The sequence below is a fragment of the Phocoena sinus genome, chromosome 19 (assembly GCF_008692025.1).
Source record: "Phocoena sinus isolate mPhoSin1 chromosome 19, mPhoSin1.pri, whole genome shotgun sequence".
Lineage (NCBI taxonomy): Eukaryota > Metazoa > Chordata > Mammalia > Artiodactyla > Phocoenidae > Phocoena > Phocoena sinus.
In genome coordinates, this window is record NC_045781.1 from 5,124,376 (window position 1) to 5,140,090 (window position 15,715).

At 51.3% G+C, this 15,715-nt stretch overlaps 1 protein-coding gene across 2 annotated transcripts in view; it reads right to left on the reverse strand.

The window, feature by feature from the left end:
- Positions 1–15,451, reverse strand: part of PPP2R1A (protein phosphatase 2 scaffold subunit Aalpha) — a 32,768-nt gene extending 17,317 nt beyond the window's left edge. The window contains exons 1-3 of one of the 2 annotated variants that reach the window (XM_032612722.1): positions 15,282–15,451; positions 3,448–3,538; positions 383–483 (exon numbers count right to left, since the gene is read on the reverse strand). In XM_032612722.1, coding sequence (XP_032468613.1) covers positions 383–483; positions 3,448–3,538; positions 15,282–15,359 — 270 coding nt within the window. In that variant the 5' untranslated portion in view covers positions 15,360–15,451. The remainder of the gene's footprint in view (positions 1–382; positions 484–3,447; positions 3,539–15,281) is intronic. The other variant, XM_032612723.1, reaches the window with a different exon arrangement.
- Between the last annotated feature and the right edge of the window lie 264 nt (positions 15,452–15,715).

Below are 15,715 nucleotides of genomic sequence, written 5' to 3' on the forward strand. Positions count from 1 at the left end.
AAGTACTGTGCTAAGGGCTTCTTGAGTCGATTCTCAAGGTACGTTTTAATGACTCGAGGTTACGTGACTTACAAGTCACACAGCAAGCAGTGGAAGAACCCAGCCTAACTCCAAACTGAAAGCCTCACGCGTCGAGTGCCGGTGGGGCCTGGCGCTGGTCAGGCACGCCCAGTCAACAGTTAGGAAGACACCCGCGTTTTCGTGCTGATGTATTAAATGTCACTGCTGACTTGCCGGATTAAAGTGAATGTCCAAGGCCCAGCTGCTCCGAGAAGATGACCCCAGCCTCTCCTGCACTCTCCCCTCCCCGCCCTGGCTGCCAGGACCATGGGTCTGACCCCGCCAAGGCCAGGCAGGGGCCTTCCCCACCTTCCAGACTCACCAGCAGGCAGTGCACGTACTCAGGGCCTCCGACCAGAGTGGTGAAGGTGCCCAGCTGTTCCGCCAGGGCCAAGAGGACCTCATCCTCATCGTAGATGGTGTCTGTGGGACAAGACAGACTGGGTTACAGTTCCACCCCAAGTATGACCCCACCCTTCAGTAACCCAAGCTGGGAACAAGCAGGCTCCACTCTGCTTCCTCAGACTGGCAGCCACCCTCCACCTGGGTGGGCAGAGATGAAGGCAGAGGCTGGGGGCAGCTGACAGAGTGCCCGTGACTAGGTGTGGGACACTGGGGGAGCGAGACCACCTCGCTGCATCCCAGTCTCCACACCTGTAAAATGGTGCCAATCCCTCCACTGCAGCGACGGCCACAGTGAGGAGCAAATGCGACCATGTGTATGAGCGCAGAGCCTGGTCAACGGGAGCTCTTTTTGCTTCTACCCTCAGCACTGTTCCCTCTGCCAGGAACTCCGCTCTCTTCAGCCTGAGAAAGTCCTCTCTATCCTTCGACACTTGGTTTAGCTACCGCTTCCTGGAAGATTTCCAGGATGCCACCCTGACAGGTCAGGTCCCTTCTCTAGGCTCACTGCCCAACCAGGCCACCCTTATCAGACCTCACGCGGGCTATGACCACCCGAGTCCAGGACTGGCTCCTCTCTGTGCCCCAGCTTCTGCCAGAGATGAGCACAGTGGGCACTCCATCTGCTCAACTTTGCTGAAAGAAGGGACGACTGTGCGCGAAGAGAACTGCTCTGTCCTAACACCTAAATCCAAAGGCCCTTCTCAAGCTCCATCCTCCCTTTGCTGAGGCGATGGGAACGACTATGGCAGAAGATGCTAGCATCCCTGGCGTCTAGGCTGGCATCTCAGCTCCCTGAGTGTACGTGAGGCATATGCCCATCCTGTGGTAGGTTCAAATCCTGCTCTATTGTTGGCTGGGTGTGTGGCAACTCACTTGGCCTGAGACTCTTTTCTCATCCCCCAAATCACAACAACAGCGTTGTTCTGAGACTGAAGGGAAATAACTGCTTTCTGTGAAGAGCTCAGCTTGGGGCCCAGCACGAGTTAGTGCTTTACTAAACTCTGGCCGGCGTGGCTCTGGCGTGTCCTGCTCTCAGGCTCCCTCCCACCTCGGGTTTCGCCGGCTCCCACTGTGGACAGTTCAGATCACCCTCCCTGTTCTGTTCCTTTCCTGGAGACCTTAAGGACATCCTCAACTCATACTCAACTCCACCTCCAGTACAGACTCCTTGGTCAAGCTGCATCCCTGGACGCCAAACATACGGGGAGCTGCCAGCACCATCAGATCTCCACCCTTCCCACCTCCACACAACTGCCCCCCCAGCCTCTCTGGCCCAGACCCGTCAACCTCCACCCTAACGCTGCCCCTGCGTCTCTCCCTGCAGCCCTCACCATGCAAAGCGCCACGTTCAATCCTGGCCCCGTCCGCCCTTCACTCCTGCCGGCTTCCCTCCAGGCAGCCTCCCCGCCAACCTCCACCAAGAAAACTGCCCGCAGCACGTGCCGCGTGGAGCACCGGATCCGCCAGCCATCCTGTGAGTTAGGGCCTGCTTTACCCCCTCTGCAGAGAGGGGAGCTGAAGGCTGGGAGAGGTGGAATGGCTTAGCCAGGTGTGCCCAGCAGGTTGGTGGCACAGCTGGGTTTCAAACCCAGGTCCTTCCAACTCTTTTCTCTACAACTTTTTAGCCACTGCTTTACACTGCCGTACCACACTCCCTGTACCCCTTGCCCCCGAGGCCGTCCGGGTCTCAGTGCTCTAAAGCCTTCAAGTCTCTCCAACAGTTCACCCGTGGAAGCCACTGGTTTGAGGTCATCTGCTCAATGTCACGTGTGCAGATGCCTCCTCCCCATGTGGTGCTCAGAAGCAGATAACCCTGAGCTCCTCAGTCATCAGCTGTGACTGTGGGCAAGTCCCTGCACATCCCCTCAAGCCTCAACTCCCCCAGTGTGAAATGATGAGGGGGTGAGAGTCCCTGCCTCCCTCCCGCCTCCCAGCACCATCATTAGGCCCAAGTGAGAGGATCAGAGATGAAAGAGTTTCACTAGGGACAAAGCACAGCTAACTCTGAGCCTTTACTGGCGATTTTAATTAGTATGAAGTACGAAGTCATAATAAGAATGATGGGAACAGAGGATTTACCATTAACTGGTGATCCAGTCTGTATCAGACATTGTGTCAAGCGCTTTAAGTACACCTTCACAGACAGGAGAGCACAGGAACAGTCTAATCGCTAACACACCTCAGCAAGCACTTACCACATGCTGAGCACTTCACGTGGGATCTTATTTCATCTTCATATTAGGTTGAACTATTAATGCCCATCTCACACATGAAGGATCGGAGGCGGGCAGATATGAAGCATCTCGCCCAAGGTCACACAGCTAGAAAGTGGTAGAGCTAGGATTTGAGCCCAGGTAGTTGGGACCCAAGTCTGTGCTATGAGTCATTAACCAACACTGTCGAGTTTGGAGCCAGCGTGACTTGATAAACATCCCCTCTGGAGCACCTCCTAACTGTAGGACCAAATAAGTTACCTCATCTCTCCATGCCTCGGTTTCCTCATCTACAAAATGGGGGCAGCAGTCTTACCTACCTTAAGGAGTTACTGTGAGATTAACTTGGACAACAATGGTGGTGTACATTTACTGAGCACAGCTCTATGTGAACGAACTCAATCCTCACAAGAAAGAAAGGGTTTAGAACACCACCTGGCACATTAGGTATATATATAGTAACTGTTAGCTGTTATTGCTATTATTTAATGTTCACAACAATGCTACATCACATGTCGGCTATGCCCATTTACACATAACAACTCTATGGAACAGTGAGGTAACTCGCCTAAAGTCACTGGAGCTTCGATTCAAACCTGGCTCTATGTGCCTCCAGAGCGCTTTTCACCAGTCCCTGCCCCAGCCCCAGCCCCAGCCCCCAGCACACGGCACTTACAAACAGCTTGTTAAATCCAGAGGGGCGTCTCTCACCTGGCAGGAACCACCCCCGGGAGCCCCCAATCGACCTGGGCCCCAGGAGGACCTGTACCTGTAAGGAAGGGCAGAAGCTCACTGCGGGTCCTTTCTACCCCGAGGGCCAAGGCGATGGTGGACAGCTTCTTGATGCTGTTGAGGCGAAGCTAATGACAGAACAAGAAAAGGAAGGGAGAATGTTAGCAAGCCCAGGCTTAAGGGAGTCTGACACCTCTGGACCCAGTCAGCCCCTGGAAGCCTTGCTAAGCGTGTGTGGGGTGCTGAGGAATAACTTGGCAAGTCTACCAAGTCACTCTGAGACCCTGAGTCATTAAATCACAATGGCAGCAGCAGCCTCAGCAAAAGCATCCGGCGGGTCGCACTGAGCCAACACCCCTCGTGGCACTTTCGAGGACCACCCTGTCCGACACTGCCCCCGCCCCCCCGCCTCCCCACCGTCCCCACCCTCCTGCTCTTGGCCCCTCCCGCGCTCAGCAAGGCTAACACACTGAGCCTTGCACTCTAAGGGCGGTAGCCACGTTCCCAGCTTACTCTGGGCCCAGTCCCAGCCCAAGCACTCACTTGCACTGTCTCATTTAACTCTCACAAGCAGAGGGTTACAAGCCCTGCCCCAGAGAAGAGGAAACGGGCTCAGGGAATGAAAGTCCCTCCCAAGGGTCACACAGCTCAGACGGTGTAGAGTGGGACTGTAACCAGGACTGTTGGCTAACGGTGATAACAGAACAAACAACACTATAATGGCGGGCAGCCACCAGAAGCTTGGGGAGACAGCTCTTCTCACAGCCTCTCGAAGGAACCAACACTACTGACACCTTGATCTCAGACTTCTGGCCTCCAGAACTGAGAGAGAACACTCGTGGCTGTTTGAAGCCACCGAAGATGTGATGCTTTGCTGTGGTGACCCTCGGAATCTCACACACTCCGCTGACACACAGCGGGTCCCAGGCTCAGCCTGTTGGTGTTAGGACCGCATTTGATCCTCTCGTCCCCGGGGGCATGACTAGCCACCTTTCCACCACCGTGGAGGCGCAGAAAGCTGCCTGAGTGAGCACTGAGACCCAGCCCCCAGCTGCTGCCATCTGACTGGGAAACCTCTCTTCCTGTGTCTCCATCCTGACAACAGGGCCGCTCGGCTGTGGCCGGAAGGCAGTGAGCTCGTGCGTGTGAGTGGAAGGCGACGCCCTCAAGGGTGAGTAAGTCGCGCCAGGCCAAGCAGGAATCCTCCTCCCGGAAGGAAGGAAGGAATAAGGAGGGACCAGGTCAAGGAGAGCAGCAAGGGATCCCCCAGCCTATTCTTTCCCAGGCCCCATGCAGCTGCGAACAGGTCTGCAAGTGACTGGCATCCTGCATCCCCTCTGGTTTAAGGGGTTTAAGACTCTCTTTGGGAATCACAATGATGAGAACCTCAAGAAATGCTATGGTGGCCTCACCTCAGAAAAACACACACACCGCACTTTTCATACCACGTCACTGGGTTTTTGGACCACCTGGGCTTGAGGTAGTCCAAGCACTCACCATCCTGGTAGTAAAAGGATCTTCAAGGCCTGCATCTTATTTTTAGCCCAAAATTAAATGTATATAAAGACAGACCTACAGAAACAGATAAACGACTAAATATGGTTAACACGAACACTCACTGAATCTGAGTGGTAAGCACACAGGTGCTCACTGGACCGGTCTAGAGGTGCGCAGACTTTCTGTAAATTGCCAGGAAGTATTTTCAGCTTTGCAGGCCACTCGGTCTCTATCTCAACCACTCAACTGTGTCTCTGCAGCACAAAAACATCCAAAGACCCTGACAATATGTGGGCATGACTGCATTCCAATAAAACTACACCTGCAAGGCTGCGGGGCAGAATCTGGCCCACACGCTGTAGTCTTCTGGCCCTTGTACTAGTCCTTCGATGTTCTGTACGTTTGAAATTGTCCTCGAGAATGTATCAGAGTAAGTGCTGACTTAGCTGCCTGTTTCTCTGTCACCAAGTTGAATCTGTGTTCTTCTCTCAGCTGGGCTACACGGAAAAGCACGCGTGGCCCAGAGCACAGGATGCTGGCAGGGGACAATCACAATGACAGTAACAACAGCTGCTAACATTTACTGACTGCTTACTATGTGCTTGGCATGGATAACGAATACATTCACTCCTTAGAACTGTGCTCTGAGGTGGGTGCTGTTACTAGAATCCTCCCTTTCAAAGGTAAGCACACTGATGTGCAGAGAAGCTGTCACCTGGTGGAAAGGTGCAGAGCCGTGTCCAGAAGCCAGATGCCCTGCCTCTTATTAATCTCAACATCACACTGTCATTTAGGAGAGATGATGGTGGACAGCCCCCTTCCTTCCACTGCCGTCTCTGGAGATTCTGCTTTTGGTTTTAAGAATAGCTGCTGGTTTCTTTGGCATATATGGCACCGTGAACGCTTAAGAAAGGCAGCAACAGGGCGGGCTTTAGATACACTATCTGGGTTCAAGGCTAAGCTGCTTTTCACATTAGCTGTGGGACCTTGGGCCACTCTTCGTACCTTTTTGAGTCTCAATTTTCTCCTCTGTGAAATGCGGGACTGTAATAATACCTATCCTTTGTACTTTGTGAGTACAAAGCGACATGATACTGGGAGCAGCCTCGCACCAGAGGAAGATGAGTAATGGCAGCTATGGCAACCTTGCTCGGTTGACGGCACCCTGATTTTCGTCCACGTATCAAGGACATGAGCAGCAGCTGGCTAGCTGCCCACCGACATCTCTTTTCCCTTCTCTCACAGTGACAGAGTAATAATTACAGACATTTCCTTGGTATTCACTATGCGCCAGGCAGTGTTCTAGGTGCCAATGTTTTCACTCATTTGATCCTCACAACTGTGAGGTAAACACAGGATCACCCATTTTGGGGCAGAGAAAACAAAACCTCACACAGCTCTCAGGTGGCAAGATTTGAACCCCAGCCACTTGGCTCTGAGCCAATACCATCAATTCGTATTTCTGTTTTCTGGTGTTTTTCAGTTGGGGGGGTGCACTACGAACCCCTTAGCAGGTTTTAAATGATCACAATTTTGAAACAGAGGTGAGCATAAACAGCCCTAGAAGCACCTGCGACAGCTGAAATGAGCTCTAAAGAGTCATGATGACCACTGGTGACAGTCATAGGTTTTGCTAACACTATTTATAATACGCTATAACATACTAGTATGTATAAATGTAATTCATAATAGAAGTTAAATTTGAGTTAGGGATTGGTGAAAATAAAGATGTTATTTTTCTCATCCAAATTCTTGGACCTGAATGCCAGATGGGCCCCAGGTTAAGAGCTCCTGCACTGGGCTATACTGCCACTCATAACCTCTGGTTTTCACCTGTGACATGAACCCTCGGCAAAGATATTTCTGAATCACCTGTGCATTTGGATATGACCATGAGACTAATGTCTGGCCAGTGGGAATGGTGTGTGTGACTCCTAGAAGTGTCCTTATGGGGAGATGGGGTCATATCCTTCATCCTTACTTCCTGTTTAGAATGGGGCTATGATGGCTGGGGCTTCAGCAGCCATCTTGGGGTCTTGAGATAACCTGAGAATGGGGAGGGCAGGATAGAGGCCAAACAGAGAACAATGTCTAAGAGCCTGGGACCCTAACACCTAGAGTGTCACACCAGCTTGGATTGCCACCAGACTTTTTGACTGTGAGTCAGAAATAAACTTCAAGCTCATTTAAGTCTCACATATTTATAGAATTTTCCTGTTATTTACAGCCAACCTTAATCCCAACTAACCCAGTCAATGACCTAGTTCTGGACACAAAGACATAAGGACAAATTGGCCAAGGAGCTTCCAGGAAAGATTTTCCTCTTTGACAAAAGGGAGGAGGACAAGAACCGGCTCCTTGCCCTAGTCGGCCCCTGCTTTCAGTGTGGTTCCACGAGGACGTAAGACAGCAGCTGATGCAGCAATCTCGTGACCACACGAAGTAGGTCAAAAGAACTGCACGCTCTAACCCAATTCTGTGATATCCTTGAGCTGCTGAACTTGTTACATGAGGCAAAAGTGAACCCTTATTTAAATGACTGTTGGTTGAGTTCTCTGGAACATTCCTGAGAGAGCAGCTATTAAAATCAGTAAGAAACCTTTACCGTCCCTTCATCCAGTTGTAGCCATAAGAGTTCACTGTGCACTGTCCCCAAGCATGTCCCCACCAAGACCTACCACACTGGTCATCTATGGTTCCATGGCCACGCTTATCACCATGGGCTGGGGATGCCTGCATCCCCAGCAGTCCTCAGGCTAGTACATGAGACACAATAAATAATAAATAAAATCTCCCTTCCCACCACTACATCCACATAGAAACACTACTCACTTTTTAAAACCCACGTCACGTTCAAGCCATGGAGCTTCCCTGACATGACCACGTACAGTATGAGCCCACAGGTAGTACACATTCCCTCCACAAGCCGAGTAAAGCCCGAAGGCCCTCCTATGGACTACAAGGCCCAACATGACGTGGTCCCTGTCCACGGATCCACTCTCACTTCCCACGCCCTCCTCTTGCTCCCTGGGTTCCTGTCACAGTGGTTCCCTTGACAGTAACTAAAATGCAAACGTATTGTCAGCCCAGGTCTTCACACTTGCTGACTTGCTGCTTCCTCAGCCTGAGACACCCTTCCCCCCAGACAGCCCAGGGCCCTCTCACTGCATTCACGCCCCTGCTTAATCCTCACCAGTGACTACCCTGGGTAAACCAGCATGCCCCCGTCCCTCTCTATACATCTTAACTCATCACTTCCGACATATGCAGCCGATCCTTGAACATGAGGGTTAGGGGTGCCCACCCTCTCCGCAGTTGAAAACCTGAGTATAACTTATAGTGGTACCTCCGTATCTGACGTTTCCCATCCGTGGATTCAACCAAGTGTAGATCACGTAGCACTGTAGTATCTACTACTGAAAACGACCCACATAAGTGGACCTGCACAGTTCAAATCCGTGTTGTTCAAGGGTCAACTGTTCTTCTTTGTTCACTGTTTATCCTTCCCCACTAGAATGTGGGCTTCACAAGGGCAGGGACTCTGTCTTCTGCACTCTGTGCCCCAAAATCCCAGGAGAGCGCCTGGCAAAGAGTAAGAGTCCAAAAGAATCTGGAGGAATATGCTCCGAACTGTTACTGTTTGGTAGAGCTGGTGGCTGATAATGAGCAGTGTGGAGGGGTCTGCAACATGGGTGCTTTAACAGTGACCCTAAGCCTGGGAAAATGCTCAGTGGGCCACACAAGTGCCTCTTCACCTCCTATCAAGTCCTAAACATCGGGACTTCCCTGGTGGCGCAGCGGTTAAGAATCCGCCTGCCAATGCAAAGGACACGGGTTCGATCCCTGGTCCGGGAAGATCCTACATGCTGCGGAGCAACTAAGCCTGTGTGCCACAACTACTGAGCCTGCGCTCTAGAGGCCACGCGCCTAGAGCCCGTGCTCTGCAACGAGAAGCCAGCGCAATAAAAAGCTCATGCACCGCAACAAAGAGTAGCCCCCGCTGGCCACAACTAGAGAAAGGCTGCACGCAGCAGTGAAGACCCAACAGAGTCAAAAAAAACCAAAAGTCCTAAACATCCTTCCACCTCATTCCACGAAGAATCATGTTTTTCAATGAACATAATGTGTGTGGGTATGTGTGGGTGGATGGGTGTGAAAAGTTCTGCATCACCCAAGAGTGAAGTGGGCCCCACAATCTCTTTCTGCAGCTTTTTTTTTCTTTTTTAAAGTAACGAATGAGCCAGTACTCTGGTTTCACCAATCAGCTAAGGGTCTCCAGATAAATCCCAGGCACCTCAAAGCTTGAGTTTCCTCACTGTAAGACGGTTATTACAACAATGCCTGCCTCACAGGATTGCTGGGATAATCAAATAAGGAAGACACAAAGACAGAGCCCGGCACGTAGCAAGCACCCAAGTGTTAACCATCATTCTCATCGTTATTTCTCACGTATTTGTATTTCTTGAGCAGGGTAAAGAAACAGGTAAATTGAAACAGAAAAAGTAATCTCACCACCTCCTTGGAAACTGCAGCACAAACAAATACTTCCCTAGCAGTTTGCCTGGTGTTATGATTATTTATGGATGTGCCTGTTCCCCCTTTTGGAAGGTGACTTGCCTCTGGGATGAAGAAGGGACACGACTATTACCAACTGGTGATTCCTGAACCTAGTACTGGGCTGGGCACATCAAAAAGCAAAAATATAAATATTTTTCAAGTTTTTAAAAATGCAGGTTCCCCAGTGAAGGCATGGCAGAGCCTGAAACTTGAACCCATGTTCTTCACCATCACCCTATACCAACTTCTTTTTAAACTCTCAGAGGGCAGCCTTATTCCTAAGTTCTGCTTCAAATCCCCATGTACTCCTTGAAAAGAAGTCGGAGCCTGTGCTGTCATATTTCTAAGATGAGGACACAGGGGCATGCTGCCATGATGTCTTTGACCATGGTGAATACCTGCTATCTTTACATTTTATCTCACTTAATCCTCACAACAGCCCTGCCAGGTGTGTCTTCCACCCTTTTCCTCATTTAACAAGAAAATCAAGGCCCAGAAGAGTTGAGTAACTCGTAAAGTGGCCAGTCCAGGATCTGAAACCCTGGAATGCGTCCAACCATGGCACTGCCTCCTCTGTGTCTCCTCTGGGCCTACACGCTGTGCCCACAGGGGCCCAGCTCGGTGGTGAAGAGTGCTGCCCTGAAACCCAGTGCCCTTGGCTAAGTCCTAGTTTCAGTACTTACTGGGTGGTGTGACAATGACTGAGTAGCCTTATGTAAAAAATGGGAAGAGGGCTTCCCTGGTGGCGCAGTGGTTGAGAATCTGCCTGCTAATGCAGGGGACACGCGTTCGAGCCCTGGTCTGGGAAGATCCCACATGCCGCGGAGCAACTGGGCCCGTGAGCCACAATTACTGAGCCTGCGCATCTGGAGCCTGTGGTCCGCAACAAGAGAGGCTGCGATAGTGAGAGGCCCGTGCACCGCGATGAAGAGTGGCCCCCGCTTGCCACAACTAGAGAAAGCCCTCGCACAGAAATGAAGACCCAACACAGCCAAAATTAAATAAATAAGCCAAGCATTTCAAGCCCTTTTAAAAAAAAAAAAAAAAGAGAAGAATTTCAGAATGAAGATTCATAGCCACATTCAGAATCTGATTTAAACAAGCTAACTGTAAAAGAACATTTCTGGAATCAGAGAAATCTGGTTATGAACCGACTACTAGATGATACCAAAGAATCACTGTAAAAACTTTGTTAGCTAACCACCACGGCACTGTGGTTATTAAATGTCTGTTGTTTTATAGGTGCATAACGAAATACGTAGGAGAAAATATCTGGGGCCTGGGATTTATTTTTAAAATACTCAGCAAAAAAAAAAGGGGGGGATGGGCTTCCCTGGTGGCGCAGTGGTTGAGAGTCCGCCTGCCGATGCAGGGGACACGGGTTTGTGCCCTGGTCCGGGAAAATCCCACATGCCGCGGAGCGGCTGGGCCTGTGAGCCATGGCCGCTGAGCCTGAGCGTCTGGCGCGTGTGCTCCGCAATGGGAGAGGCCACAACAGTGAGAGGCCCGCGTACCGGAGGAAAAAAAAAAAAAAGGGGGGGGGGGTGGGGGAGGATGAGGGACAGGTGAAAAAATGTGGTAAAACTTTAAAAAAACTGCTGAATCTGGATTTGGTACTATTTTCTCTATTGTTTGACATTTGACAATCAAAAAACATTTATGGAAAGAAAACTAGCACCTATCTCAGATGTGTTTTGTTAAGACTCAACGAATGCACACAAAACACTTAGCAGGCTGGCATACAGCAGGGTTTCTCAACCTTGGCACCACTGACCCCTGGGGCTGGGCCATCCTCTGCGGTGGGGAAGGGCCTGGGCAGCGCGGGATGTCGGACAGCATCCCTGGTCTCTCCCCCACTAGCTGCCTGTAGCACTCGCTCCACCAGTCATGACAACCAAAAATATCCCCAGACATTTGTCCCCTGGTAAGAACTGCTGCTCTAGAGTAACCATTAGAATAGCTTTTAAAATGCCTGTAGCACCTCACCTCAGACAATTGAGGCCCTTGTTATTTCACCACCACCACCAGCAGACATTTAATGAAAACTTAAAATACATCAAGCACTGTTCTAAGCGTTTTCCACGTACTAACCTATTTAATCCTCGCAACACCCCTCTAAACTGCTAAATTAAAACTTATTCCCATTTTTTTCCTTTTCTCTTTTTTTTTTGCCAAGCCGCGCAGCTTGAAGGATCCTGGTTCCCCAAGTAGGGACTGAACCCTGGACCCACAGCAGTGAAAGTGTCGAGTCCCAACCACTGGACCGACAGGGAATTCCCTATTCCCTTTTATAGATGAGAAAACTGAGGCAGAGACAGTATTAATAACATAGAAACCTGGCCTCTCAACCGGTGGACCACATTTTAAGAAACATGGTGCCCCAAACACCCCTGAGATGATGCAATCCAGCCACCGCCTCTTACTGGCTGGGGAGGTGATCTCTTTGCAGCTTACTTTCCCAAGTATAAAACCACAAGCTACCACGATAACTGAACAAGGTCATCACTTACTGAACGCCTTCTCTGAGGCAGCCACTTAACATGCCAATTCCACTGCAACTTCTCAACCAGGTAGCTGCTGCTTCCTCATCATTATTCCTTATAGATGAGGAATCTGGACCCCAAAAAGGGGAAGGCACTGGTGCAGGGCATAAAGGGAGCAAACCGGTAGAGCTGGGATTCAAATCTCAGTCATCCTTGACTTCTCCTTCCACATCACTCACCACCGTGCATCCAATCCATCAGCAAATCTCAACAACCCTCCTTTTCAAGATACCCCCAATCTCACCACTTCCCCCCACCTGCCTGCCAGCGCTGGTCCTGGCTGCTCTGCAATGGCATCCTGGTAAGTCTATCTGCTCCTGCCCGGCCCCTACTCGGCAGTCAGAAGTCAGAACATGTCATTTCTCTACGCAAAGCCTTGAACTGGCTCCCCCACCTCACCAGAGCCTTTGCCCTACTGGTCCACAGGCCTCACCTGATCTAGCCCGGGATTAGTCCTCACCTGCCACCACTCTGCCAGTCACTGTGCTGCGGCTACCACGCTGGCCTTATTCTCTGAACTCACTGAGCACGCTCCCATCTCAGGGAGCCAGCAGGCACCTGGCACTCCTTACGTATTTCCTGAATAAATAATTCCCCTTCAGCCTTCAGTGCAATAAAAGTAACAAATAAACAAAAAGAAAAATTAAATTACTTGAAAATGTTTAAAAAAAAAAAAGGGCACTTCACCACCATCCTCAGGCTCCTACCACTTTTCCCTCTCGATCTCTACCTTGCAACCCAGCGACTATGGTATGCAGAATAATGGCCTCCCAAAGATGTCCATATCTTGAGCCCTAGAAGCTGTATGTCACTTTACATGGCAACAGGGACTTGGCAGGTGTGATCAAGGTTAAGGACCCTGAGATGGGGAGAGAATCCTGGATTACTCAGGTGGGCCCAATCTCATCACATGGATCCTTAAAATCAGAGACCCTCTCCCGGCTGGTCAGAAGGAGATGTGACTACAGTAGAACGGTCACAGAGACGCAACGCTGCTGGCTTTAGAGATGGACAAAGGGGCCACAAGCCAAGAAATGCAGGCAGCCTCCAGAACCTGGAAAATGGTAAGGACACAGATTCTCCTCTAGAGCCTCCAGAAAGGACTATAATCCTGACAACACTGTGACTTTAGCCCAGTGAGACCTGTGTCAGACTACTGACCTCCAGAACTGTAAGATAATAAATCTGTGTTCTTTTAAACCACTACATTTACCTCAGGACTTTCCCATAGAGGGCTTCTCGCAATCTCATCACGATGGACAGTTTGGGTGGATGATCCTTTGCTGTGGAGGCGGTCCTATGCATTGTACGTTTAGCAAATCCCTGACCTCTATCCACTAGATGCCAGTAGCACTTCCCCAGTTGTGACAGGCAAAAATGTCTCCAGATGTTGCCAATGTCCCCTCGTGGGCAAAAATCACCCTGGGTTGAGAGCTAGTGCCATTATTTGTTTCCTCTCTCTTCCTGGAAGGCTCTTCCCCATCTTCTTTTGGGAGCTGACTCCTTCTTCTGGTCTTAAACTCTACATCCTCGGAGGGGTTTTTCCCTGACTGACCGTCTTAAAATGAATCTTCCCCACCCCACTCTGTGCTTGCTGGGTACTCTGCCCGGAAAGCCTCAAGGCTCCTTCCCCTGCCCCCTTCAGATCTTTGCTCAGACACCACCTTCTCGGCAAGGCCTTCAATGACCACTCTGAATCCGCATCCTCCACCCGCTTCCTTTATTTTTTCTATAGTACTTATCCCCATCTAACATAATACGTCTTTTCCTTATTGTCTTGTTTATTGTCTTTTTCCCCTCACTACAAGGTAAGCTCCACAAGGCCAGATTTTGTCTGACTTTTTCCCTGTTGTATACCTGTGCCTACAACAGTGCCCAACACAGAGCAGAGGCCCAATAATTTTTACTGACTCAGTATCACAACATCCTGCTGTTTCCTGTCCACCACGTCTCATACGTGTGAACAATGTATTCGGTTCCGATTCACATCGGTCTCTTGTACAACAACTGGCATCACCATGAATCACATCCTCATCACCACAGCTGATATGTGGCAGGTGTCTATTGAACCAACGAATTCCTACAACAGCCCTATGAGTTAGACAATCACCTCTATTTGACAGAAGAAGAAACCGAGGCTTGGAGAGATTAACTTGCCCATGTCAATCAGCAAGAAGTGGAAGAGCCAGGAGCTCACCCTCTGCCTGTCTGACTACTGAACTAGAGTCACAGAGCCGGGACCTCAGAGGCTGGGGGCTGCGCCAGTGCAACCCGCTCAATTTTATAAACGGGGAAATTGAGGCCCAGATGCGAACTCTTCAGTCACCACTCCCCATAACTACAGCTAGCATTTACCGGATCCTTACAACAGACCAGGCGCCATTCTACCTGACTCGTATTATTAACTCGTTCAGTCCCTCACAACCACCCAATGAGACCGGGACTATTATTAGACCAGTTTACGGAAAACAGAGGCCCAGATCCGTGAGGTAATCGGCACAAGGTCACTCGGCGGGTGAGAGGCGGGGCTGGGATGGGCAAACCCTAGAACCCTACCTCTTCTCAATCCCTCGCCGGCTGGCCTCAGGGCCCTGAGCCCCCTCCCCCCTCACCAGAAATGTTAGCCCGTTTAGTACACTGCCCACCCCCCCCACGCAATGGGAGGCTCCCAGAAGGGGGGCGACTTTCCACCTCGTAATTTGCTGCTGAATTTAGCTAGTTGCTCCCTTGGGAATGGGCTTCCGCCTCCCTCTCCCCTTCGGGGGTCTACACCACAAACGGAGGCGGGTGGGAGAGCAGGAATTAGGAAGTCAGCTTTCACATCTCAGTGCCCATTTGGAGGGTATACCCCACAGCGCTGAGCCCCAACAGGGAGAAAACCTACCCGGGTCCCCATCAACCAGGCGGCCCTTCCCCAACTCGGAGCAAGTCACGCGCCCACCCCATCCCCAAGGGGCCATGCAAGGGCCGCCGCCAATCACCGAGCCCTCCCCTCGCCTCTCCCCGACCCAGTCGTCCAAGCCCCTGCTGGGTCGCGGCCCCCAAGGCCCGGGACCCTCCAAGCTTGCCCTCGCCCCCGCGCGCCGCTGGGCCGACACCCAATCCCGGGCGCCGTCTCACTGAGTCCGGGGACCGAGAGAGATGAGAGTGGAATGCTGATTGGCCGCCGCCCCCTTCCGCCACTCTCGGCGAACACTGAACCCTCTCCGCGAGGGACGCCCGTGCTCCCAGGTCCCCCTTCCCGTCTTCCCCAAGTCCCCCGTTGCCTCCGGACCTGAACATCCTCGTTGCGTAGCTCGTCTATGAGCACCGCGATGGGGTAGAGCGAGTCGTCGCCGTCGGCCGCCGCCATCTTGGCTCCGTCCCGTTCCTGTCAGACTGCGGCCAGCGCCTTACTAAAACGGGGGTAGGCAGGGCCTGGGCTGTGAGGAGGAAAAGAGGGCGTGGGGACGCCCGAGCCACTTTACAGGGGCTGCCCCACAATTATTGCCCAATGACCGGGCCAAGCCTGCGTTTCTTTGGTCCGAACAAATGAAGTCCCGCCTACCGCCTATTTGCCATTGGCCGAAGGGACATTAAGTTTGCCAGAGCCTCGAAGAGGGGGAGGAGGAAACGGAAGTACGTAGTATCTTAGCGACAAAGATTGTGCCCGCCTACGTCGCCGCTAACAACGGCCTAGACGAGCAGTTGTTTCTAGCCAATGAGGGG